The sequence below is a fragment of the Pleuronectes platessa genome, chromosome 24 (genome assembly GCF_947347685.1).
Source record: "Pleuronectes platessa chromosome 24, fPlePla1.1, whole genome shotgun sequence".
NCBI classification, from domain to species: Eukaryota; Metazoa; Chordata; class Actinopteri; order Pleuronectiformes; family Pleuronectidae; genus Pleuronectes; species Pleuronectes platessa.
In genome coordinates this window covers 7,443,690-7,468,715 of record NC_070649.1, presented here as the reverse complement: position 1 = coordinate 7,468,715, position 25,026 = coordinate 7,443,690, and the positions used below count along the sequence as shown (strand labels likewise).

The 25,026-nt window shown below is 45.4% G+C and overlaps 3 protein-coding genes across 4 annotated transcripts; 1 reads left to right on the top strand and 2 right to left on the bottom strand.

Annotated features, from left to right (window-relative positions):
- The first annotated feature begins 793 nt into the window (after window positions 1-793).
- filip1l (filamin A interacting protein 1-like) lies at window positions 794-13,694 on the top strand. The gene is made up of 3 exons (XM_053417382.1): window positions 794-1,025; window positions 5,283-8,118; window positions 12,913-13,694. Exons 2-3 carry the CDS (start codon window positions 5,398-5,400, stop codon window positions 13,123-13,125), a joined length of 2,934 nt encoding a protein of 977 aa, XP_053273357.1. The 5' UTR covers window positions 794-1,025; window positions 5,283-5,397; the 3' UTR covers window positions 13,126-13,694.
- A 377-nt stretch (window positions 13,695-14,071) lies between these two features.
- Window positions 14,072-21,420, bottom strand: LOC128430777 (epithelial cell-transforming sequence 2 oncogene-like). Its single transcript, XM_053416824.1, has 21 exons — window positions 21,292-21,420; window positions 19,865-19,977; window positions 19,620-19,782; window positions 19,284-19,539; window positions 18,997-19,213; window positions 18,717-18,849; window positions 18,414-18,579; window positions 18,024-18,152; window positions 17,847-17,939; window positions 17,552-17,758; window positions 17,345-17,448; window positions 17,108-17,266; window positions 16,938-17,024; window positions 16,491-16,600; window positions 16,207-16,354; window positions 15,781-15,854; window positions 15,509-15,665; window positions 15,352-15,417; window positions 15,148-15,236; window positions 14,770-14,942; window positions 14,072-14,681 (listed from the first exon to the last, which is right to left on the bottom strand). The coding sequence occupies exons 1-21, from the start codon at window positions 21,418-21,420 to the stop codon at window positions 14,548-14,550; spliced, it is 2,907 nt and encodes a 968-aa protein (XP_053272799.1). The 3' UTR covers window positions 14,072-14,547.
- An 822-nt stretch (window positions 21,421-22,242) lies between these two features.
- ccdc28a (coiled-coil domain containing 28A) lies at window positions 22,243-24,820 on the bottom strand. 2 transcript variants are annotated; one of them, XM_053417007.1, is made up of 6 exons: window positions 24,677-24,820; window positions 24,303-24,475; window positions 24,013-24,194; window positions 23,703-23,881; window positions 23,377-23,399; window positions 22,243-23,253 (listed from the first exon to the last, which is right to left on the bottom strand). In XM_053417007.1, the coding sequence occupies exons 2-6, from the start codon at window positions 24,455-24,457 to the stop codon at window positions 23,199-23,201; spliced, it is 594 nt and encodes a 197-aa protein (XP_053272982.1). In that variant the 5' UTR covers window positions 24,458-24,475; window positions 24,677-24,820; the 3' UTR covers window positions 22,243-23,198. The 2 variants fall into 2 exon arrangements, with proteins under 2 accessions (XP_053272982.1, XP_053272983.1); XM_053417008.1 differs by having other exon boundaries at window positions 23,703-23,857.
- Window positions 24,821-25,026: the final 206 nt, after the last annotated feature.

Genomic DNA, 25,026 nt, shown 5'->3' with positions numbered 1-25,026 from the left:
ACTTGATGTATCGGGCTGTTATATTTCATTTTTATAATTTGAACCATAAAGCTGTTTCATTCCCCAAAAAGTCAAACTAATACTCCAATTATTATTATTTACTAAATTGGCCAGTCCGCATTTGGAGTACTTTGGGTTTCTGTACTTATATTATAATGATATAAATGGTGGAAATATTTGAAGGACACACGTTGAGAGAATAAAAAGCACTTGTCAGAGGGACACATTGACGTCTGGGTCCAAGCAGTTTTCTGCCTCGGGTTTCCCTGAACCATTTTGTTAGCAGTGCTGGCATCGCTCCCTGAAACTACACGCGGACGAGAAGTGAGAGCCTATTGTCATTCTGTGATTTCAATCAGCAACAATCCCCTTTCAGTGCAAGTCTAAATGTCAGGGGATCCATTAGGTGTGGGCCGTGAATATACATTTCCATTTTTTAAAAAGATAGATGTCTTGTCTTGTTCTTCAGTGTTGGACTCAATTACAAATCCCCATCCGAGAATTAACGTTAGCGAGCTTTTCTCTTTTTCTTTCTCCTGCCTCCCCGGCTGAACAAGTGACTCAAGTTGACAAGAGCCAGAAGGAAACGGTGTAACTTGAACTCCTCGTCTCTCCTCACCTACTTCCCTGCCTCCGGAGCAAGTGACAGACCGGCCAGATATTTCACACGTTACAGACGTCAAAGAGAACCCTTTCCCCTCATCTCTGCCACATCCTCCAGTTAAACAGTTACTTCAGGGGGACGCGCTCGCACATGAACACACCGCGAGCTTACACACATACGAGCAAGCACACCCCCTTCTTGCGAGCCTGTGCAATGCAAAACTCCTTATAAGGGCATGTTGATGATGTAATGGTCCATAGGCAGGGAGCACATCCCTTATTGTTTGGTCTGACTGTAGGAATGCCCACATTACAGCTACTAAGAGAGCGGGACTCGCACACAGAGGAAGAGTTGAGGGTCGGGTGTTGTGCGGCAGCATACGGAGCTTATGGCAGTGGAACTGGGGAAGCCTCTGGCGCAGGTAGGCACAATGAACATTCACTCAAACCTCAGCAGCTGTTGGAGGAAAAGTTTTTTAACTTATTTTAAGAATTCCCTGATTGGCTCGGAAACCTAGAGATGTTCAGGGGAGCATCATTTCACGCTGGTGCTCTAGAGTCAAAAGGTTTTAATGTATTAAGTGTCATTTTAAGACACTTTGTTAACTCTAAAATAATGTTTACCCAAAAGACAACATTAAATAATCTGACTTAAGGTATTTAAATTCTTAAAATACATGTCAATTTCTGCAGAAACTTAATTTAATTTGATTTTAATATCCTTAAGTTAAATTTGACTATACTTGATTCATTATTCAGAAACCAAGGAAGTCTCTGTTCTAACACGCTGGCGGAGAAGTGACTCAAGAAATGACTTATCAGAACAGTGATGAGGATTAAATCTGTATCCTGGAGGAAAGGTAACTTTGTCCCCCTGGGAATTTGTCAAAATGACAGAACGGGAAGATAGAGAAGACTTGGTCTTCATGCAAGGATGATTTTATGATGTACAATGAAATGTGTAATTATGTACATTTCATTGTGTTTTAGCCTAAAAACCAGGAGTTATTTGGCTTTTTAATTTATTAGAAACATCTGACGACTCATACTGGTTTGATGAATCCAGATCTTTTCTCTCCTGTAAGACTGTGGGTGAAGGAACCAACTCAGAAATCCTTGTTTTAACAGAAGATACAGAAAACCTGACTCACTCTTACATAATTGTTAAAGCTCGCATGGAGGTTAATTATACTAACTGCGGTTATGTAATTTAAATTAAGAGTCATCTCTGGAAATGAACTTATTACAAAAGGGCACTTGTGTTTTAATAATAGAAAATTCTCTGTGGCATTAACATACTGAATGGGGGGGGGGGGGGGTGTAAGGAAGCAGCTTATTAAAATACTATTTGAGGAAGGTTAAATCTGGCCTCCTGGTAACACACCACTACATTGACTGTAATGCCGCCACCAGGAAGTTCATAAATATCCCTGCTCCGTATTTTACACATGCAGATTGCACTCTGGGGGCAAATCACTCAGCCCGTGTGGACTTTAAATCCACCGCATTAATCAGTGTCCTCCCTCCAAGCTCAGTCACACAGGAGGGCATTCAGCCAGCCGTGCACCAGTCTCCTGTTAAAAACCTGATGTGGTCCACAGGACACATCACTCTCTAACATGTATAACCTCATCACCTGCGGTCGGGAAAGGGCACAGCGGCCTTGACATACGGAACATGTAACACAGGGTCGCGCGGTGGGTGAGCCGGAGTTTCCAGCTTCGAGTAAAGCGAGGGATGCCCACGTGCACGTGAGAGAGAGAGGATATTTGCAACAAAGCCAGAAACAATAGTGTAAAGTTAAGCCGTTCACTTTAGCACCCGGATCCACCGAATCACTCGGCGTGACCCGTTTCTCCCTGAAACATTAACGACCAGCAATGGCGGTCGTGCGTCAGCTTTCATGGGAAACCGGGTGTTTACAAATTGGTGCCTCTTGCAAAAGGCTGGACGGGCTGCACAGTGGGTGGTCAGGTGCCATTAACCCATTACCTCACTGGCTTTGCAGTGTATTTTATCCCAAGAAAAATAATGTTCTTTCAATGTGTGCGGACCTCAGCATGAAAGGCCGAGATAAAACATGACGGGGACGGAAATGTGGACGAATGCTGGATAGATCAGCTGGATTATTTATTTGCGTGCTCCCTCAATGCATGTGGCAGCTGCTCTGACCGTGCATTAGATTGCAAGGGCTGGTCAGTCGAGCTATTATTACTCATTACGTTTTTTTCACTCCGTCCATTATCCCCCTGGGCTCTCAAGTCCGCCTCAGATGTGGCTTTGAGTGTTACAAGCAGTTTCCTCTGACAGGACTTGTCTTTATTAGTGTAAAGAGGCCTCGTGTGCATACAGTGAGATACACAAAGTTTCCAGTCCCACCAGCGAGCAAAGCACATTTCTGTTTCGAATTCGGCGGATGACATCACCAGAAAAACAGCGGGGTCTGAGATAAGGGATTGAATAAACAGTGATTACAGGCGACAGGCTGGTCCAAGGGGGAGATGTCTGCTTGTTGTGTAAGAGTCTTACTCACTGTTTCTAAATATCCACCCAAGGAAAGAAAAGTTTTTCCACATACGTTCCTAGATAACTCTATACACGTATTTCCTTGATTCACGTCCTTTACACACTTCTCCAGAGTCTTGATGATTAAAATATGTTATCAGCATTTCTTCACAGCCAAGAGGGAACTGTAAATCCACAAAGGCCAGACAGAGAAAAGTCAGAGCAGCTGGAATATTCACAGACCTTCAAGTTGAGCAAGCTCTCGGTGGAATTGGGGTTTGATAGAAAACTGTAATGACTAAAATGTTGGGCAAAATGTCAGAGGTGGATCAAAAAGGGACTCAGATCTTTTAGAAATAGAGTTTCAAGTCTAAGTGGAGCTTTAAAAAACTCTCTTGAGTAAAAGTACACGAATTACAAGCATAGAATACGCAAAATACCAAAAGTAGAAGTACTTAGGGAAGTAAGGTGAAGGCAAGACTTGAACTTTATAAACTGATCCGAAAGAAAAATCCTTATAGACTTATTCATTATTAATTGATTGCATTTTGTATTACATATCTGTAAAGTGAAAGCATTTGACTCATCCGATACACCCTGGCTGAATGACACATCTTTCTGAGGAATGGATTTTTCCGTTTTAGCAGGGAGCATCTTTAAAAAAATTCAAGTCTGTATAATTACAGTTTATTTGCTTCTTGAAACGTGGCCCTCAAAACACCCCAACGTGTCCTAATCCACCCCGACCACACGAATAATGAACTCTCAATTATTACGCACATCCTTATAATATTTTATTGAGTGTTCTGTATGGTCGAGTGTTCATGTACGACACATGGATCCAGTTACACCCCCCCAATCCCACTCCCACCCTTTAGCAGCTACTGAAGAAAGAAACGACACACACACTCCTGCTGCTCAGAAGTGACCCGCCCTACCACAACTTACATCATGGCCCAAAGCCCCCGGGTGCACGCGGATGGAGCGATGCCTGAGATTGTGTGCGTTTCTCTTTGTGTGTGCGTGTGTACACTTCAGTATAAACTCTGTGGGAGTGTAATTGCCTTTGGAAGCAGGGGGAATTCCTTTTAATGTATACGAAGAAAAAAACGGGGAGGAGGGTGGCGGTGGTGGTGGGTTTCTTTTGGTAGTGGGGAGGAGGGCTGGTAGTAGAGGAACCCCTTCATTAAAGGATTGTTCCGTGCCAGTGGGCCATCTGTGTGGAAATGCCTGGCAGCTGCACACACAGCAGTCATAACATCCCTCCCCCCGGGGATATGGAGACTCTGGTCCCGGTACTGTACAACATGCATAGGGCCAGACGCCCTGACCCCGGCGACACACCGCACTCACAGCGCTGCAACTCCGACTAATGGCACATGTGTAATGGACCTCGACATCATTTGTTTCACCCCGTGTGGGTTTTTTGCGTACACGCGCAATTATTCACGGAAATATAAATCAAACAAGCCAAAACTGTCACGTTGATTTTTACCAGACCGCTATTGGGTTTTTGTAATTCTAATTTATCAGTTATGTTGCTTATTGCGCCATGTCTTGAGCGTTTCCTCTCTTCGACACGTATTTATTCAGCAGTTTATTAATGTACTAACTTCTTGAATACATAGTTAATGACGGGAATATGTTTGATAAAAACTAATGCTGTAGATTTATCAAAATCCAAACCAGTCACTCATATTAATAACTTGTCACAACTTCGTCTTTTCTCCAAATCTCCCAGTGGACTGAACAGGTCCTCTGGTGCACCCTTGATGGAAACTTTTAGAAAGTCCCTGATTGTTAAACTCAAGGCTGAATATTCAACATCTGCAACTCAGGTTTCCGAACCGTGTGAGAATTAGTTGGCGACAAACAAAAAATGTTACCAACCTCAAGAGAGTTCAAGTACTTCTGGTATTTTATGATGTGTTAAATTTTCCATGACATAAAAACCTTAAGTCCCCCTCAGAACGGCAGGGAGAATAACAGTGTTTATGATGTGCCATTACTTGGAGGTGACCTAATGGGGAAGCACCTTTCATATAAGTCAAAAACAAAAGCCCTGACAATATTAGCTTCACAATGATTTAACTTACTTGGAAGTGTGTAGGAAAAACTGAGAAATTGCAACTGAAAATCTTCACGTTTGCCCTGTTTTTTGTCTGTTCTTACAGGTTGAAGCTGTTAATTGACCAGGAGAAGGCCTACCAGGAGCGGAAGGACGAGGAGAGCGACACAAAGCTCACGAGTCTGAAGGACGAGCTGACAAAACTCAAGTCGTTTGCGTTGATGGTTGTGGATGAACAGCAGCGTCTCACCGAGCAGCTGAATCAACAAACGGCCAAAGTCCAAGATTTAAGTGCCAGCGCCTCTCAGGCCCAGGAGGAGCTGAGCTCAGCTAATGCCCGTCTGCAGGAAGAGGAGCAAAAGGTCTTTCGCTTGGAGTCTGAGCTGCGTGACCAAGCTTGTCGATACCACCTGGAGCAAGAGACCATGACCGCCAAATTGACCAGCGAGGATGCCCAAAGCCGGCAGCTGCGCCAGAAAATGTCGACTCTCAGCCGGCAGCTTGACGAGCTGGAGGAGACCAACAAGACCCTGCGCCGAGCTGAGGAGGAACTGCAGGAGCTCAGGGATAAAATTAGCCGCGGCGACTGTGGAAACTCCAGCCTCATGTCTGAGCTCGAAGAACTACGTAAGAGGGTCCTGGAAATGGAGGGAAAGGATGAGGAGCTGATCAGGATGGAGGACCACTGCCGGGACCTCAACAAGAAACTGGAGAAAGAGGCCAATCAAAGCCGAAGTCTGAAGGCGGAGGTCGATAAACTGAACCACAGGATTATGGACTTGGAGAAATTAGAGGACGCGTTCAGCAAAAGCAAACAAGAGTGCGGCTCGCTCAAAAGTAACCTGGAGAAGGAGAGGACAGTGTCAAAGACGATGACCAGTGAGCTGGAAATCTTGAAGGTCAGGGTCAATGAGCTGGAAGCAGCTGAAACCCAACTTGGAAAAGCTGAGCTGACACTGAAGGAAGAGCTGACCAAGTTAAAGACTTTGACAGTCATGCTGGTGGATGAGAGGAAAGCTATGGCGGAGAAGATAAAGCAAATGGAGAGCAAGGTCCAGAACAGCACCGGCAAACTTCAGGCTGAGCAGGACAAGGTGACGTCAGTCACGGAGAAGCTCATTGAGGAGAGTAAGAAAGCACTGAGGTCGAAGGCTGAGCTGGAGCAGAAAATGTGCAGCGCCACAAAGGAAAGGGACGACTTGAGGGCAAAGTTGAGGCTGGAGGAGGAAAAAAGCTTGGATTTGGATTCAAAGATCAACATGATGAGGAAACGGATGCAATCAATGGAGACCAAAGAAAGGGAATACCTTAGGAGCAAAGCTAAAGAGGAGCACATCAAAACACCTATTGCTAACCGCTTCCACCAGGAGGACAACAAAGTTCAGGATTTGACGCAGGAGGTGGAACGCCTCAGACGCAAATTGAAGGACATGAAGGTGGTCGAGGGCGATTCATTAAAAACAGAGGAGTGTGAATCACTGGAGAAAAGACTCAACAACGAAGAAGAGAAGGCAAAGGCCTTGATGGAGGAGCTGGAAATATCCAGAAAAGAACTTTCCCAGTATCAACTGGCCGAAAAGGAAGAGTGCAACCAAGAGCATGTTCTTTACAAGCGCTTGAAGGAGGAGGAGGCAAAGTCCAGCCACCTGAGCAGAGAGGTGTCAGCCTTGAAGGAGAAGATACACGAATACATGGGGACAGAGGAGTCGATTTGCCGCATGAAAACTGACCACTCGTCACTGCAAAGAAAGCTGACCCAGCAGGAGGTCAGGAACAAAGAGCTGGCCAGAGAAATGGAGACGCTCACTCGAGAGCTCGAAAGATACAGGCGATTCAGCAAAAGTCTTCGGCCCGGCATGAACGGAAGACGCTTTTCAGACCTCCACGTTGCCACCAAGGAAGTTCAGACAGAGCCCCTCGACCTCATGTCTCCCAACTGCAAGATGGCGGCCCCACTGGAGCGCGCCGTGGTGAACGGCAAACTGTATGACGAGAGCGAGCCGGAAGATAATGAAAACTACAGTAACGAGCTCCAGCTGTCCAAATGCAGCCCCTCGCTCATCAATAACGTGAATAACCTGAACAACAACATGAGAAGAGCACGAGTCCCATTCCTGACAAGCAAAGACGCCCCGCATCAGGCGAATGGCAAAGTGCCGCCGCGGCAGAACGGCAATCACGTCCAGCCCGGAGATGTCGTGGTTTCCCACAGTCCCGGGCAGCCTCTGCACATTAAAGTGACTCCTGACCACGGACACAACACAGCCACGCTGGAGATCACCAGCCCAACCACGGAAAACACCCCGTCATTCACCAGCACTGCCGTCATACCCACAAGTGGAGGTCCACCCAAGCAGAGAATCACCATCATCCAGAATGCTTCCTTATCCCCTACTGCAAAATCCATCTCCCCAACAACCAAATCCAAAGGTTCCCCACTGTCCGACGAGCTGTGTTCACCGGATAGGACCCTCTCGCCTTTCACCATGGCCACGTACTCCAGAGCAATGACCCCAGACTCTTGTGGCTCCATCACACCGGACAGAGCCCTGTCACCGATACAGATCGTGTCCGTCACAACCGGCACCCCGGAGCGCTCCCTCTCCACGGAGCCGGTGGAGGTCGTGGGAGGGCACGCCGTGTTCCGCGTGACCCCGGAGAGGCAGAGCAGCTGGCAGGTCCAGAGGTCCAACAGCTCGGGGCCCAACGTCATCACCACGGAGGACAACAAAATCCACATTCACCTCGGCAGCCCCTTCATCCAGAGCATCAGCACCCCGACACAGACGCTGAGTCCGTGCCACGCGCCCGGACTCCAGGAGCAAAGGACTCAGGTGCTCGCCAACTGCAGCGCTCCCGCCGCCAAAGGCCACAGCAAAATCACAAGTAGCATCATGATTAAGCCCACGTCCACCCCAATCCAAAGGCCAGCACAGATTACAGTAAGTAATGTCTACCACTGACCTGATAAACCCCCCCCCCCCGAACCCTCCATCCCATCCTTTGTTTCAACCACGCCCATGAAATCCAGTTCCATTTAAGACCCTTTAAACCCCGACCTCGACACCCTGATGCATTTACATGTCTGTTTTACTTGATTTATGAGCTTTGACTAAGGTTTGAATGTTTTCATTTTTTTTCAATTGTTTGCCTGCATGAGAGAACAATATCATTTGAACACACTCTGACACGACACCAGGGTTTTAACTTATGTGCACTTACTGTATTGTACTCAATGGCAAATGTGCCATATAGTCCGACTATTCACACTGATGTATCATACCAGTTTTTATACTTCACATAACACATAGTGCATTATGAATCTTTTGTTTTGACTTTTCTGAGAATTAAAGTGTGCAAAAACCATGTTGTTTATGATTGAGTTTGACATCCATGCTTGCCAATTTCATTTATTCACTAAATCCAGCATGTTTTGATTGTGTAAAATAAAAAAATAAAATAATCGGAGGACAATGCAATTAGATTGAAATGGGTTGTTTGACTTGATTTCTTTTGGTGCATGCACGGTAACCTTTTGTGTTTTTTAACACCTGAGATTTAAATCCAGTGTATTTATGGGTCATCTAATTAAATAATACTAAAGAGTAAAAAAAACTTTGTGCTCATACTTTACCAGACGACAAGACCCACCAAACCCCCCCCAAAAAAGAGATCCTTGGATTCTCCCATGTGTTTGCTTGCTTGAGTCACAATCTTAGGCTGATGTCATCGTTTTCTTCTCGCACAGAAACCCAGTGACCGGGAATGAAAACCAGTGAGATGTGAACTCAAAGCTCGATTTAATGATACAGTGGAGACTCGGATCAAAACCTTTAAACCTGAGGGTGGGGCTATTGCATTTAAAGCTGACACAAATTAATTATATGCATTCTGTTCATAACTGAATGCACCAGAGTGTAAAAGGTGTTCACTGCTTAACAAATTGATACAAATATACACAAATTAAGAAAAATTAATATCTGCTTCTCAATGACAGTTTTTTGTATTTATGATTATGCTTTCTCACATTCATTCATCAAGAGGTGCTACTCCAAAAATCACATCGCTCTAATGAAATCCAGAGAAAAATGCTCCATATTGCACAATTGCTCCCCCAGGACGCACACAATGAACTTGAAACATTTATGAATTTGTTGATAACTTAACCTCTGTGGGCGTTCAGCAGAAAGTCTCACTAAGCTCGTGAGCCACTGGGCTGTAACCCGAAGCGGCTGTTTTCTTTCTCTTTCTCCCATGAATCACGTTCTTTTGAAATTCATCGCCAGTCGAACTTACGAATGTTCCTCCGCGTGTAAACATCCCTCAGCGTGTGGTTTGAAGCACCCACAGTGGAAAAGTCACCACATATACGTGCGATGTGCCTGAATTTCGGACGGCACTTAAGGTCAGAACCAGATGACGCGCGGACGGGGAGATGAGAGAGGACATGGGAGAGGATGTGGGATGGTTTCCGCTCATTCGTGTCATGACTCAATCCAAAGCGAAACAGAACATCTCAGGGAAAAAGACCAAATCTGAATTTTTCTTTAGGTAGATGTGAATACAAGCAGGAATGTAGATCTTAATAAGAGTATTAGTATATGGATATTAACCGTGCACATGAACTATGATAGTTCAAAGCCACAGAGGGTTTAATGTGTACTGTAACTTATAGATAAATACTACATATACTATGAATTATTTGCTTCAAACTTGAAAACTGATCAGTTTAGGTCACCAAGGTGAAGATGCACCATCCACATCTGAATAGGTAATTGTCCCCACCTCCCCTATAGGGTAAAAGGCAGATTTGAGATGATCCACTCAAAAAAAACATTCCTAAATTCCAAAATTTACACAAAAATCATAGAAAATTAGATGAGCTTGAATAAGACGTCACATGACCTTCTTCAATAGAGGTCTACTATAAATCTTCTACAATAGGACAACTAGACAGGTGAGTTTATGTTAATACCCTGTAAAATATCACCAAATCCTCAGTGTCGTGGAGGGAGACAACTGTTGCAGGAAAGTGGCAAACACAACCCGAACACACAAACACACAAACACACACAAGCCGATGCGACAAAGAGAAGATGATTAAATCAAGCATTAAATTGAACGAGTGGGAAGGAGCGCAGCTGGAGAAACCGGATCCGAACCCGTCTGGGCACCGGTGAAATGATCCAGGGGCTAAACAAGATGCTATTCAGTGAATCACGACTCCAGAAAGTGTCCAGCAGCTGGAACCGCTGTCTGCGACCTCAATCGCCCCCTGACTCACTTTGACACTTGGTCGATTCATGGACTGGGCTCATCTGGTTCGGCCAAAGAGGACAGATCTGTGCAGGGCGTCCTCGCCAGACTGATAGCAAGAGTATCTGGTGACACGCCTGGAAGCCAGAGGGGCCCTTTCATTGAGAGGCATAGAGCGGTTCTTGCTTCTGTTGGCTGAGACCGAGGCGGTATTACACTCATTCATGTGGGGGGGATAAAATACCCCAAAAAACACATGCTGAGGTCAATTTAAGCAAACATCTAAACCTTATTAGCAAACCGCATGCCAGAAAGGCGAGGTGTGTGCCGCTCTGCAGGCAAGGGTGGGTTTCCTCACCTTGACTGACGGGCACAATAACCCGGAGGAGGAGAACAAACAGTGGTGTGGGGGCCCTCTCTCAACAAAAGGCCTGCGTGTGTGTGTGTGTGTGTGTGTGTGTGTGTGTGTGTGTGTGTGTGGACGCTGTGAACGTCTCCTCTCCCACTGCTGCATGAGCACCACAACAAACCCCGTGTTTGGTTGCTGTGGCAGCAGCCGGTGTTACAGAGCGCCGGGCAGAGGAAGCACTTAGCTGAACTCCCGCTGCACCGCTGATATATGAGAGAACAAAGCTGCACATTAAGTTTTTTTTTCTTCTTTCCACGTAAAATCAACAACACTCCCATGACGTGGAGCCCGTAGCGATTTTCTGGCCCATTAGCTCTGCCGAAGCGAAGGCCCTACTTATTCTGAAATTCATACCCTGGATGAATATTTAAGGACATAGTTCACTGCGGATTTTTGTTAATTCTACAAAAACCTCAAGATCCACATGAACATTCCCCAGTTGGGAGAGAGAGAGAGAGAGAGAGAGAGAGAGAGAGAGAGAGAGAGAGAGAGAGAGAGAGGATGGTTGCTGGGAATGAAGTCAGTGACGTGATGAAACCCATGGAAACACTGGAAACACTCACTTGGACTCAGATGTAGAGAATCCTCAAATAGGAACGAGGCAAACAGATAGAGTATCTCTGAACGCTGCAGGGACTTTGAATCAAACGAGGGCGTCTTTTGAAAAATGCAATTACCTTCTGAGACAAACAAAGACTCAAGGTGTGATGATGTGACTGAAAAAGTAAATCATGTGCCAGTGGCAACTTGGAAGAGGATAATTGCCCGGTGACTACCGTCTGAGGGATTGAGTCTCTGGAGCAGACTCAGACGTCTGACTGTGCATTTGTCTGGACACTCAGGAGTTTTGCATCTTCTTAAACATTAGTCATGAACCTCTAGGAAGATAGAAACGAGAGGGTTTTCTGAAAAAGGCAAAACTCCTGATGACAGAGATGACAGCTCATGTGGTTACACGCACAGAGCACTTTGGATAATTGCTCGTACGAGCTGTTTATAGAAATCACAGAATCTTGCTCATGAATTTGCGAGAAGTAAACACGAGCGCCCGGGGAGCGCACGTTGTGTGAGCCGCCGCCGAGGCTTCTCCTAACTGTGGAAACATCTTATCAGAGTTACTGTAAACAGGATATGGTCTCTATTGTGCACGCAGCAATCCAAAAAAGAGATGTACCTCAGTGTCCTGGCATCCTGCTGCGCTTGTAAACACACTGATTGAAACCTGATTGCCCGGCAAGGGGAGCAGTGCGTTGTTTAAGAATCTGAGAAATGCGGAGGTCTCCCGTCATATTTCCCTTTTCGTGTTTGCTGCGAAAACAGAGAAGCACTGGTTCCTAAGAAACCTGCACTGTTGTTATTATTGTTAAAATGAACTGGGGCTACAATAGTCAAAATAGGTTTTTCGTTAATAGGAAGAAATTTGAAGAATCCCTCCATTAGGTGTTTCCATGCAGTGTATGTGTGTACTGGACAACTTAGACTCTTTTCTTGAATTATAATTTTTTATTTTGCCTAAAACACAACAGAAAATAGTGAAAAATACACTATGATTTACAAAATGTACGTCAATAGGTTCAGGTAAATGTTCTTCGTACTGATTTATCGACTTAATGCTCCAAGTTTCACCTCATTGGATTTGTATCTGTTACTGAAGTATTTCCTGTAGTTAATAAAGTATGTTTACACGGAACCTGTACGTACTGTCATGCATTTCCACAGCCAGCTTTTCAGTGGGGATACTGGTTAATATTTTTTATCTTACAGTAAATTCAAGACAAATATTTATGTATCATATAGATGTAAACAATATTGGTTTTCCAAAACAGTGCTTTTATTGCAGCAGTAAAACTTGTGGTCATTTCCTCTCCATATATTGTGATTTGACACCATCTAGTGGTCATACTCAGTATTGCAACAATCCTGACTGAGCAAGTGAGAACATTCCAGCCTTTTCTGGAAAAAGTCAGAATCACAATCACTCATCTTTTTCTCTGCTGTATTCAGGAAACACTGCAGTCTTCTAAAGCCACGCTCCTCTTCGTCTGACTCTTCCTCACTGTTTCCCCCACAGATCCCTCCTGAAGCATTCCGACGATCCGGACCTACGAGGATCCCCAAACCCAGAAGCTACAGCTCCCAGAAGGGGACTGGCCCGGGAGCACCGAGCAAGAGTCAGCCGCCACACGCACAAGTCACCACGGGGAAAGAGCAGCACACACACATGCCGGCAGCACACAACAACAACAACAACAACAACCCCAATCTAGTGAACCGCAAACTGTGACATCAATGATACTCTAATACTGCAAGGGTCAGCTTACAGTATATTTCACTTTCACTAAAAACAGCCTCACGGCAACTTCAACCTAAAATGAGGGATTTTGCTTCGAAACTACCTGCAAAAGAAAAAAATAACTGCCTTATTCTAAAAGTCTTTTAACTTTAATTCATCTGCAACTCTATAACCCCAATCCTCATCTGTGGTGCTCTGCAAACCGCAAAGTGCAGCTGTTCATTGTGTCTGTGCACACGCTGATAGAACAAACATCTGTAGAAAGTAGTTCCGATGTAGATTCATGTCAATAAACAAGTTTTAGTTATTTACAGTGACAGCTTATTGTGTGTCACCGTGATCAAAATGGAAAATGACACTGAATATTAGAGCACCCGGTGTGATGTATTGTCATGTTGTTGAAAATTAAGGTTAATATATACTGTAAGTGTTTGTGTCCATCTTAGATGCAGATCATGAAACAGTCATTTATCCATTTCTAAAGAAGGAACACATATTTTTTATGAATAAGTGGCAATAATGTACATAGGTGTAAAACGAATGTGTTGTAACGCAGCTTCTCAACAGTGATCATCTCTCGAATGTGACATTTGTGTTATTTTTGTGTTATCAATAAAGACTTTTTTATACCTTGAACAAGAGAAATGTCTCGACATGTAACTCTATTCCAGTGGAGCCCGAAATTAAAATGATGATCCTATAAAAGGCCCAAAACAATGAAAAGCATGCATACTCAGTGAAAGTCAAAGGAAAACATCTTTACATGTATCTTTATTCACACTGACACTAGTGTATATTGTCGGACATATAAGTGTTGCAATGAGAGACAGTGACACAAGTGCTGTTATTTAAGATATTATATAAGGAGTAGTCATTCATAAGAGAAATGTTTTATGTGATGCCAGAATTGTCTTTGGAGCAGCGTCAGCTCCAGACAAATTAAAAGATGTCAAGGACATCGAGGGCGACGGGTTGTCACAGAGGGCGATTCCCCTCTTAGTAAAACAACTACAACTAACAAAACCACTGCAGCAGTTCAAGCTATACCAGGTTCACATTGCAAGAGAGTAGACATTATGATGAGCAGCATCCATCGTGCTGTGATTGATAGATACTGTAATCTAGTTGTTGCAGTTTGACAATGAACTGTAATACTGTGCCAATACAACAGCAGCATGGAGTAGTGATAAAATACTTTCCAAATACTTCAGAAATATTCTCATGTTAACTCATAAAATCGCATTATTCTGTGTGGAAATACTCAGTGATAGATATGGGAAGACATTCAGAATCTGCCATTCAACAAGGTAGCAGGGGTGCTGTGGGTTTCTAGCGATATGAAACTATTATCTGTTGAGGCTTTCCAGTTCTTTTCTGAAAACAGTGGTGGTGTGGTGTCCAAACCTCCGTGTGTCACTGACTTGGGATCAGGGCGGCGCTGATGGCTGAACGCAGCACAGACAGGAAGTGGTCCCTCTCCTCACCTCTCTCCGTGGCGCAGACCCACGACCGACGAGGACCATCCAGGACGAAGGCGTGGCGAACGTCTGCAGGGAGGGACGTCAATTTATCAAAAAAACCATATATCACAATTTTGACATTATTGAATATTCTTCATTCGGAGACCAAACGTACAGCGGGAGTGTGTGATCTCTCTGACTGCCAGGCTGGTGAGGGCCACGGACGCCAGGAAGGTGTGAGTGCTCCGGTGAGACAGCGCGAAAGGTGTGTGATGCACATTTCGCCGCGTCAGCACCAGAGCGTCATTGAACAGGAAGAGGCCGACGTCGGACACGTGCTCATAGGCCCTGATCAGACATGTACACACAAAAAACACAGGATGAATACATGACCATCAAGCATATTATGTAAAGAAAATCTATCTAGCTTAATCAAATAATATCGTTTATCTACTTTAAGAACAGACACTTGTTCAGATAGTTTTAAAAATGTCTTATGCTCATCAAAAATAATATTTTAATCAAAACCAACAGAAATCATTTGGGTTGTTACCTGAGAGAGTCTGGAATCTGCTCGTCTGGACTCCGGAGCAAAGCAGCATCCTGAGTTATTACCAGCTGCCTGTTTCCTTCACTGAGCTTCTGCACAAGTGAACACACGACAGATTCATATCAAATGAATACAGGTTTAGTTTTTGGGGTTTTTACGTGTGAGGAAGAAAATTAAACGGAAAGAAAGGGAGCTGGAGTTTTTCACCGGACAGCCTTGGATCCTCTGCTGTGTTTCTTCCATCAGTCTGTCTCTCTCCGAGTTACGCTTTAACTGAGACGGACAGAAAAGAACATTTGTGCGATTGTTGCAATGAGCAAGGTTTTGTACAAGAGTATTTGTGCGACATGTTTGGGCACTGTACCTTCTGAGTGAAGTCCCTGTAGTGTTGCATGGTGCTGAGGGCAGACGAGATGTGTGTGTGGTCAGGGTGGCCGGGTTGTGTGTTTAAGGACAGAGCTTGAAGCAGAGTCACGTACTCCTGTGTTCTCCACACTGGACACAGCAGCAGCTCCTGGAGGCTTCACACACACAAACAAACACACGTTTACAGGTGTGTTTTTGGTCGGATGTGGATAACGACTGGAATCAAGTACATGATTTAAGATATATATTTGCATATGTGTGTGTGGTTACCTCAGCATGTGGGTTGCAAGAGTTTTGTCTGTTCTCTTCAGGAAAGCTCGAAATGCTGGTTTTGTCTCCCTGCACTGAGACAGACACACACACAGAAGAAGAAAGAGGAAAAACACAAAGCTGACTTCAGGAACTTCAAACACTAAAATGTTTTATTAAGCATAACCTCAAGTTATTACCTTGATTACCAACAAGTACTTTTTACTTTTTCACCGGGAGCTACAGAAAACTACTGAATGTTCTTTCATGAAACTTGGGAATAATTTGTGGATCTTGTATGAAAATCAAATCAGGCATATATATGGGACTTATATTTATGAGCATGTTTAATTAATACATCCGCTTTGGTGGATTTAAATGTGGTTTTATAGGGTGGGGATAATCTGAATCCCGAGTGATGACCTCAGACAAATGCCTCGGTTTCACCTTGTCGATGGTGCTCAGGGCCGTGGTGTAGTTGTTCAGGTAGTTGGTGTAGACTCTGAGACCCGAGCAGAGCTTCAAGAACACGTCTCCAACACACTGCTCGGCCCCCCACTGCTGCAGCCTCGCCTGGAGATCTCCCAGAAACACTCTGCAACAAACACACACACACACACGCCGATCGTGTCACGTCCACACACAGGGACACGAATGAGACTGTGCCCCACTGGTGTGTGTGTGTGTGTGTGTGTGTGTGTGTGTGTGTGTGTGTGTGTGTGTGTGTGTACCTGTTGAGCTCCAGTATGTGCGCGACAGGGCTGAGGATAATCTGGATGTCGGCGTAGCTGAGAATGGCTCTGTTGGAGTTCAGAGCTGCAGCGAGAGGCTCCTGGTACACCTGCGTCACACAGCAGGGTCAATACTTATTACCAGTCTTCACTTAAATGGACAAACAACACTTCCTGGGTGGATGGATTCACATTCTGATAAAAACTGGGGGGGGGGGGGGGGGATAGGTCATGCACCTGCAGAACCGTGATTCATCTGATATCTCAAACACCTGGAATTCTCTTAACTCCTTGTAGATTGCTGAAAGGATGAGTTCCTATCTTTTATTAGCAGCTGCATGACCTGATATTCAACCGGTTTCAGAGGAGGGACAGCACCTGAAACAACAGCCTCTGAAGTCAGATATCATCAACATATTTCCTGATTGAAACTTCTGGAGGATTTACCTTGAGCACAGCGCCCAGTCTCCCCAGATAAAGACCCTCGCTGTGGTGCAGCTCTCTGGCAGCGACCCCTCTCCAATCTAACCCGGTCTAAAAGACAAAACAAGGAGGTGTAAAGATCAAGTGTGCTGCTTCAACCAGTCTCTGGGTGGACAGATTTAAAGTGGACGCACTTGTGGTAGCTCCGGCGCTAATCTGTGTGAGCCCCGCGGTGCCAAAGAGAAACCGTCTGCTCCTTCAGCCCTCCGCTCGTCCTCTGGAGGACTCCCTCCTTTCTCCTTCACCTCACTGCACCTCGTGAAAAAAGCAGCGAGAAACTCCAAAGGTCTGGTCTGGAGGAGCAAGAGCAGAAATGTGAAATTAGACCCTTGGACTGATAGGCTTGGATCCAAGGTTAATGTCGTCCCCACCTCTTCCTGTCGGGTGAGAGCGGCGAGTCCCTCAGTCAGAGCCTCACTCAGATCCTGAGACACAGAGAGCTCCTCCAGGCAGATCTTCTCCCACAGAAAATGACCTAGAAACAATATTTCAAGATTCTTACCGGACACAGAGTGCGTACATGTGTTTCAACAAGCTCTGTGTGCGTGTGTTCGATTCTACATGTGCGTGACACCCACCCAGAGCCCGGCCCCTGGCCTGGAGGCTGACCTGCTGCAGCTGTGGCCCCAGGTCGACCCTCAGCACCCCCAGGGCCTCCTCCATCCACCCGGCCTGTCGGCACCAGCCCTCCAGAACACTCTCAGTCACATAGTGGAGCGCTGGGTCGGCCGGTCGCTGGTTCGACGCCCCGGCACTCACGCCGCTGTGTGACCACTCACTCAGAACTAGCAGAGGGGGAAAGGCGGTGTTTGAAAGAAGAAAGATAAAGCAACATTCACAACGGACTCAAAGTCTTGTAAACGAGAGACTCACTGTTCTGGAAACTTCCGGTCGCAAAACCCATCGGGGCCCGAACCTCCAAACCAGTTAGAGTTGAGAGAGTTTGGATGAGTGCCACTCCGGATGCTGTGGGAACAGGAAATCAGGAAATATGACTTCAAGCAGAAATACTAATTACTGAGTAGTATATGTGTCCCAACATCTTCCTACCAGATGCAGCCAGTGGGGCGAAGATGTCGATTCCTCCCCCGTCTGCAGTCGGTGCCACCCAGCCGCACAGGTTTTCCCAGAATCCTCTATGGTCGGGGGTGAGTAAGGTCCTCTCTGACAGGGTGTACCCTGGAGGGTCGAGGGTAAAACAAGGATTCAAACACTGTAAAAAAAAAGTTGCTGATAATTTGTCTTGGAACAGATCTTAAATTAAAAGACGAGGATTAACCATGGGTTTCTCTCGTTTCAAAATAAAATAATCCGTGAAATGGTTGCAGCAGATGTGGTTCACCGTATCCTGGGAGATAAACTTCTAGCACTGAAGTTGGACTGGAACAAACCTCTGTGGTGTGCCCACACATTAAGATACACGGGAAAATTAATTCTCACTTTCAAGCAGACAGACTTCCTCCGTTCCTCCTGGAGCGAGCAGGCCCAGCCTCTGAACTCTCTGCCCAGATATGGCCCTCTCCACCTGGGTTAGCAGAGCTGAGAGGGTCCCTCTGTGGTCGTACACGATCGCAGTCACTGCTGCCTTCACACCACTCAGCACCAACTGAGTTCAGCATGGGGAGGAAAAGAAGGGAGTTGTTTTCTACAACTTCAGTGATTTCCCCTTCTTTTCCATATCATGCAGAGATGGGGCTTGGCGCCGACATTCTGATGAGACTCTTTTCCGTACTTTCCACTTACCTCATAAGCAGGAACTCTGTCGGAGATCAGAAATAAGGAAGTTGTGTGGGGGTAGGTGGGCGAGACTGTGTGTTGTTGTGCAGGACTGTGGGTGAAGGAGGACAGTGCTCCACTGGCTTTGTTTGGCCTTTCACTAAAAGGGGATTAAATGGTTTGATTTTAACAATGAATCATGAAGTAAGGCATTGGATATATATCTCAAGTTCGGCTTCAGATGCCAAATATTCCTGCTGAACCACCTGATTTACAGCATCATAGGGAAACTCTTGTGGATGATCACCTGAATGAAGTGGAGGCCTGAAGTCCCTCCAGGCTCATGGACTGAGCCCCGTCCCGGCTCAGACAGAGGCTGGAAGAGCCAACAGTGTTTGGACGCCAGGAAAGGGAAGGCCAAGAATGGGAAGTTATCCCAGAGTCAGGCCTCCGCATCTGGGTACTTCCACCTCTGATTTGCTTTGTGAGGGTGCCCCATGCTTTCCTGGTTCTCATAGACAGTCCTGCAAATATTACAGATGTAAGCTACTTGGTGGAGAGCATGAAAACCTTGTTGTTTAATCTGTCACCTACTCTTCTCCTCCTGAAGCTTTGCTCTGATCATGTCCCTGATCCTCCTCTCCTTCGTCCTCTCCTCCTCCTCCTCGGTCATCCCAGCGCTTTGCTGGTTCAAGGTGCCGTACTGCTCAGCCGCCTCCCGCGGCGTGAGCCAGTCCAGTGTGGAGACGCAGGAGACGTAGTGGTTCCTCCACGCTCCATACTCCTTCTCTCTGGGAGCATAGGGCAGGAACCAGCCCTTCCGGGTGCATCGGTTTGTCCAGATACAGTCCTGAGGAGAGGGAGGAGATACGTGCTCAGTGGCTCTCAACTTCAGTTCGAATAGATTTCTTATTATTCTGGGCTTCTCACCTGTTCGGCCAGGACCCTCCAGTGCCAGCTGACTTTGGCGGCGGAGCAGAGATCACGAGGGGACAGGAACGACAACACATACAGGGACAGAAACCGTGGAAGGACCGCCGTGAAGTCCACATGAGTCACAGGAACAGTCTCCTTCAGTAAATCCCTGCAGTACCTGCTCGGATTATCAGAGAATTCTCCTTTATTAAATACCATTCAATCAGAGGTGTGAGGGTGGGGGTCAGGAATGAGCTTACGTGAGCTGTGTCTTGGTGCAGCGTGTGAGCAGAGAGTGCAGCAGATGTTTCCTCTGTTTGTCGGTCCACAGGTCAAACCAGTGCAGCACCAGGTTCACTCTCTCCTCGAATAACTGCGAGAAAACCAGGGACAGCTACAAAACGTCAGCGAACAAATGCTGCGCCTTGTTGCACAAGAGTCTGGACGCTTTGCCAAAAGCTACAAGCTGGCTTCCAGAAAAATGACAGAGAACACCGGCCCGGCAAAACGCCAGTTACTTATTGAAAACTAACAAAAAGTGATGAATTGTGTGATAACGGCTAAAAAAAAATCGAATTGGGTCAAGTCTGGCTTTACTGTTTAACTACACATACGTATCTATGGGCTGCTTGTATTGAAATATGCGTTAAGTAAGAATTTTAACTACAGTCAGAACTACAAGCAGAAGTACTTTCAGTCTGCACCAAACAATAGTGATTAACAACCATAAATAGATGCAATAAAGAATTTGGACAAACTGTAAAATCACACAGCTTTTATCTTTATGTATAGAACAGTCTAATATTGCAAATAATATAACTACTATGTATTTTATTTCTTCTAGATTGAGTTTTCTATTACTATTTCAACATTTACCCCTCGTGCTGCTACTCTTTTGTGCTGCTGTGTTTATTTTGAGGATCAATAAAGCTACAACTTACCTTAAAAATGATCTTATCTTTTCATAAGGGTAAAAGTTCATAATATCAGTCTTTCTGAATGAGCCACCACACATTACTGATTTATTCACATCCATTACCTACAGACTGAGGTCACTACCGGTCCTTAACTCTGACAAGATCCCTCAAGGACAGTTTTTTTTAATAAGAATAAATGTAAATAGTTTGCATGTGTGTAATTTACATTGGGGGTAGGTTTTAGAAATTGCTTCTGTGAGCGTAAACACAAAAGCACTGACTTCATGAGCAATGACAGGAGGTAAATAAATAGCATCATTCACAGGAGTTGCATGTAACTAAACGCAATTTAGGTCACTTTTGTAAATAAGGGAAAAACAATAAGGCGTCAAGTTGATTTTCAGTATAAAACAGTGCATTTACCTCCGCGTTAGTTTCCACTGGATGCACAGAGGCGACGTTTACGCACCAGTTTTACGCACATGTTCCAAATGTGCCAATTAAGCTAACGCAATTGTTTTCTCGAGGCGGAGACGTTGAATTCACCAAACAGCACAGCACGCAATGTGCTCACGTTGTTTTAAAGTTTTTAAATAAGTATAAATTGACTTCAGGAAGTTTGCATTTTGTTCCTCTGCTCCCAAAAGACGCAGTTTTATGAGTATGACGCACGAGGCCATGATCTCTCCGTGTCTGCCATTCAATTGGGATTTGAAGTTGATTCTGTGAAGTGTCAGTGGTGTCTGTGGGCGGTGTCGGTTCCCCCTGACCTGTGCGTTGCTCCGCTTGTTGCCCAGCGGGGTCCAGGTGCTGAAGCTGGTCCCGGAGCGGAGGCCGTCCGTCCCGCTGAGCTGCCACCGCTTCACCGCCTCTGCAGTCCTTTTCAGATCCGTCTCCATGTGCGAGCCGAGGCTTCACCGGGTTAGAAAGACCCCCGCTTCGATCTCAAACCAGTGTGACCCACTGAACTTCCCAGTTTATACTGGCAGACCCGGCTCCTCTCTGGGGAGAGATTACCCACCGACCTGCTGCCAGTGCGCGACTCCAGTTACCTTAGAGACGCGTCAACACAAGGATGAGCACATTCCTTCACAGCTCATCGCCTCCTATCAACCCCCCCCCCCCCCGCACGTGAACAAGCACAACACAAACAGCAGGTTGTCAACATGAGCTCAAGTCAAGTGGAATTATTTTTGTTTGAGTCAATGCACTTTATAATTATTCATTTATTTCAGAGGCATTCATGAGGTAAGGGTTTTGTGAGGTCACAGCCTTGACCTTTGACCTCACACAGTCTAATCACGTCATCTTTGAGTCCGAGTTAACGTTTGTACCAAATTTGAAAAAACTCCCCAAAGGCGTTTTTGAGATGATCATTAAAAGTAATCATAAATTATACTATCCTCAAGAAAAAGGAATATGCTAATTACATTCCAAAATTGTTTTTTTACTTCAATAGGGCGTCTACAGTATTCAATAACACATTTCAGGGTTTTTAAGATCTTATTCATGTAACATTAAATTAAATTAAGCCCAAACCTTTGATATAAATAACTAAGAGTGAAAAAAACACTTGTTCAGTGTAAACACATTTATTTACAACTTAAAAACCATTTATTTCCAGGTTTGAAGGACCTTCCTCATGTCCATACTCCTCATCATCAGTGTGACACATAAGCTAACACAAGACAATATTCAGATTAAAAACACCGGAGCCAAGAGTCAGACATCACATTTATTAACAAGTCCATAAAAACAAAATCCAGCAAACAGTTAAAACAGTAAAACCCTTCAAACATCTCCCCCCCCCAACAACACTGGTTAAATATGATGTGAAGGAATAAGGTTGAATTTACAATCAAAAAGCAGCATAAAAAATGATTACATCATCAGAATCGGAACCTACGTGGTCTATCAACAGGTTAGACAAGGCAAACACAATCAAATCAAAAAGTTAAGGCCTGGGTGTGCTGTCGACATTTAGATTAATCCGTCTCCTAAAGTGTCCGACCCACACAACCCCGATGAGAGGGCTTAGCATGTTGCATGGATATGTGCAAATATATTCAACACTGAGCGAGCAGCATGCTGGAGGTGAAATCAGGCCACTCACAATGTAGCAAGAAATCAAATGTATATATCACAGACTGGACATTTAGTAAAGTTTCTCCTGTAAAACGTTATTTTTGGGCTGATTTTAACAATTCGACTACGACATATATTAAACTTTTTATAATCTCACAGATCAGACCCACACTTGGGTTTAAAGTTCTATGTTGTTTTAGGTTCTATGTTCAAACGTGTATCGACGGGGTGATGATGAGTGAGTGACGTGACAGACACGACTCCCCCCTGTGACAAGATATGTGACAAAGTGCAGAGTGAGTTTTAAAAAAAAAAGAGTAAAAGTTAGATTCCAATCGTCGGCTTCGCTTTGGTTAGCGATGAATTGCAAATGCAGACTGTTTGGAAACCAGGGACCTGACGTCAAATTGACTTTCAAGAAGCCACAATAGGGATGCACCAAAGCCACTGTGGCTGTCCGTGCATCCTTATTCGGACATCTTACGATACATCCATCGCGCTGTGCAGACAGGGAACGCTGGTGAGCAGCTTTAACTCCGCCTCCTCTGTGTGTGGCATAATACAACTCGAGAAACGACAAGAGGAGAGGAAGTCACATGCTGGCGGTCCTCGGGATCTCTTGGGAATCGGCGAGATTCAGCTTCTGACTGGAAAAGGCAGGGTCAAGGATAAACACTTATTTACGGAACACAGGATCAGACGGGGGGGGGACATGAAGATTGAAATGTAATGAAGGGCTTGTAATGAAGGGCTTGATGTCAAAAGGATACATTGAAGAACTCAGCTCCTCGAGCTGTGAAGACAAAACAACATTTGGATCTTGATCATAATATTTCACATTTGAGACTTTCTCCTGTTATTCATTCAAAACACTAAACTCCTAAACTCTAAGTAGCTATCACCCGACCAATGAACAGCTTTAAACAGAATCATGCAACTTAAAGAGCTCAACATGTTGCATGACACATATTTGTAGAGCTAATCTGTCCCCGGCCTGTGCTGTGGGGGATTTTCATCACAATAGTGGTCCTGTTTATTAAAATGTTTTAAATAATGCCTGCTTTGCAAACATTCATAAATGCCGCGGCTGCCTTACATTCTGAAGTAAATTGTCCATGTTGGTGTCTGAGGCCGTTTTCTTCTGGTCCTCCGGCATCTCGTCCACCTCGCCATAGAGGTCAAAGTGCAAGCGGGCCAGCTTCTCCTGCATCTCCCTCACCTGCTCCATCTGGTCGATGGAGCACTCGTTGCCTGAGGTGAAGGAAACACGGCGACCTGGTATCAAAGGATGTCATGTTGCCGTCTAGTTTGGAACTTTACTGTCCCTAACATCCTGTAACTTCTAAACATCGTCCCAACTATCCCTCTAAAGGCCGGGTTGACATTATGGATCTTGTGTGAAGTACCAAATGCTTGTAGTTTCCCTGAGTGGAAGTCATTGAGGAGACCGAGCAGGCCCTTCTCCATCTCCTGCACGTCCGACACATCCGTCAGAAAGGAGTGCTGGATGATCGGTGCCCCTGGGCCCTGGTTCGGATTCGGTTTAGCCCCCGAGCCCGCCTGACACCTGGCTTTGTCTCTGACTCCCCTGGAAAACAGAAACACAGGAATTACACTTCCTGTAAATCAGCTCTGTAATCCTGCCACAGGTAAACAAGATGGCATGAAGCTGTCATGAGTTAAATCCACTTCCCACCTCCTCTTGCTCTTCTGGTTGGTTCCAGCGTTGAAGCCGGAGCCGACGCGCCTTCCCCCGGTGGAAGAGCTGCTCTTCCGGCCAGAGCCCCCGGTCGGAGCCGCGGTGCTGGTGGAGGTCCTTGGGCTTTTTCTCTTTAGCTTCCGCTCCTCCATGGCTTCATGTTACGGTGCCTGGAGGGAGAGACACGGGGAAGATGACACCGGACACGGTTTAACTCTGAGCCCTGCAGCTAATCCCACTGAAACTGGAACCTGACAGCCTGGCTAACGTCACACCCAGCTACCCAGCTAGCTAGTCGGCTAACCTTCAGACTCCAGGGGCCCGTACAAGTTAAAACCCACAACCAAACAGTAACTTAGACATTTACTCACAGTTGCATCCGACTAAAAGCTCTGTTAGCGGGGACACTGGCTGGTTGTCAACGCGATTAAAACATTCCCTGGATCAATACGACCTCCCTGTGTAGCTAGCAGCAGGCTAGCTGGCTAACTAGCCTTCAAACTAAAAGTGCGGACTTCCTGTTTTAGTGGGTGTGACCCAACACAGCCAATCAGGGCCAAATATAAATCCACACGGATTAGTTTATTTTTTAACTGAACTGAACACAGGAGATCATTTAAATTTACACAATGATTAGGATGATAAAACACATTTTAAATACTATTAGGGTTTTAATTTATTGCGGAATGATTTGTTTCTTATCTAGTCTGTGTAGTGTTCC

Excerpts from the sequence above, each read along its gene's own strand:
- filip1l (XM_053417382.1), top strand. The coding sequence starts at position 5,398 with ATGGTTGTGGATGAACAGCAGCGTCTCACCGAGCAGCTGAATCAACAA. Across the intron at positions 8,119-12,912 it reads AAAGGCCAGCACAGATTACA|ATCCCTCCTGAAGCATTCCG; the intron begins GTAAGTAATGTC and ends TTTCCCCCACAG.
- LOC128430777 (XM_053416824.1), bottom strand. The coding sequence starts at position 21,420 with ATGGAGACGGATCTGAAAAGGACTGCAGAGGCGGTGAAGCGGTGGCAG. Across the intron at positions 19,783-19,864 it reads TGCACCAAGACACAGCTCAC|GTACTGCAGGGATTTACTGA; the intron begins GTAAGCTCATTC and ends TAATCCGAGCAG. Across the intron at positions 16,355-16,490 it reads CACATACTGGAGCTCAACAG|AGTGTTTCTGGGAGATCTCC; the intron begins GTACACACACAC and ends TGTTTGTTGCAG.
- ccdc28a (XM_053417007.1), bottom strand. The coding sequence starts at position 24,457 with ATGGAGGAGCGGAAGCTAAAGAGAAAAAGCCCAAGGACCTCCACCAGC. Across the intron at positions 23,882-24,012 it reads AGGGAAACTACAAGCATTTG|GTCGCCGTGTTTCCTTCACC; the intron begins GTACTTCACACA and ends CTTTGATACCAG. Across the intron at positions 23,400-23,702 it reads TGGACAATTTACTTCAGAAT|CTCGAGGAGCTGAGTTCTTC; the intron begins GTAAGGCAGCCG and ends TTGTCTTCACAG.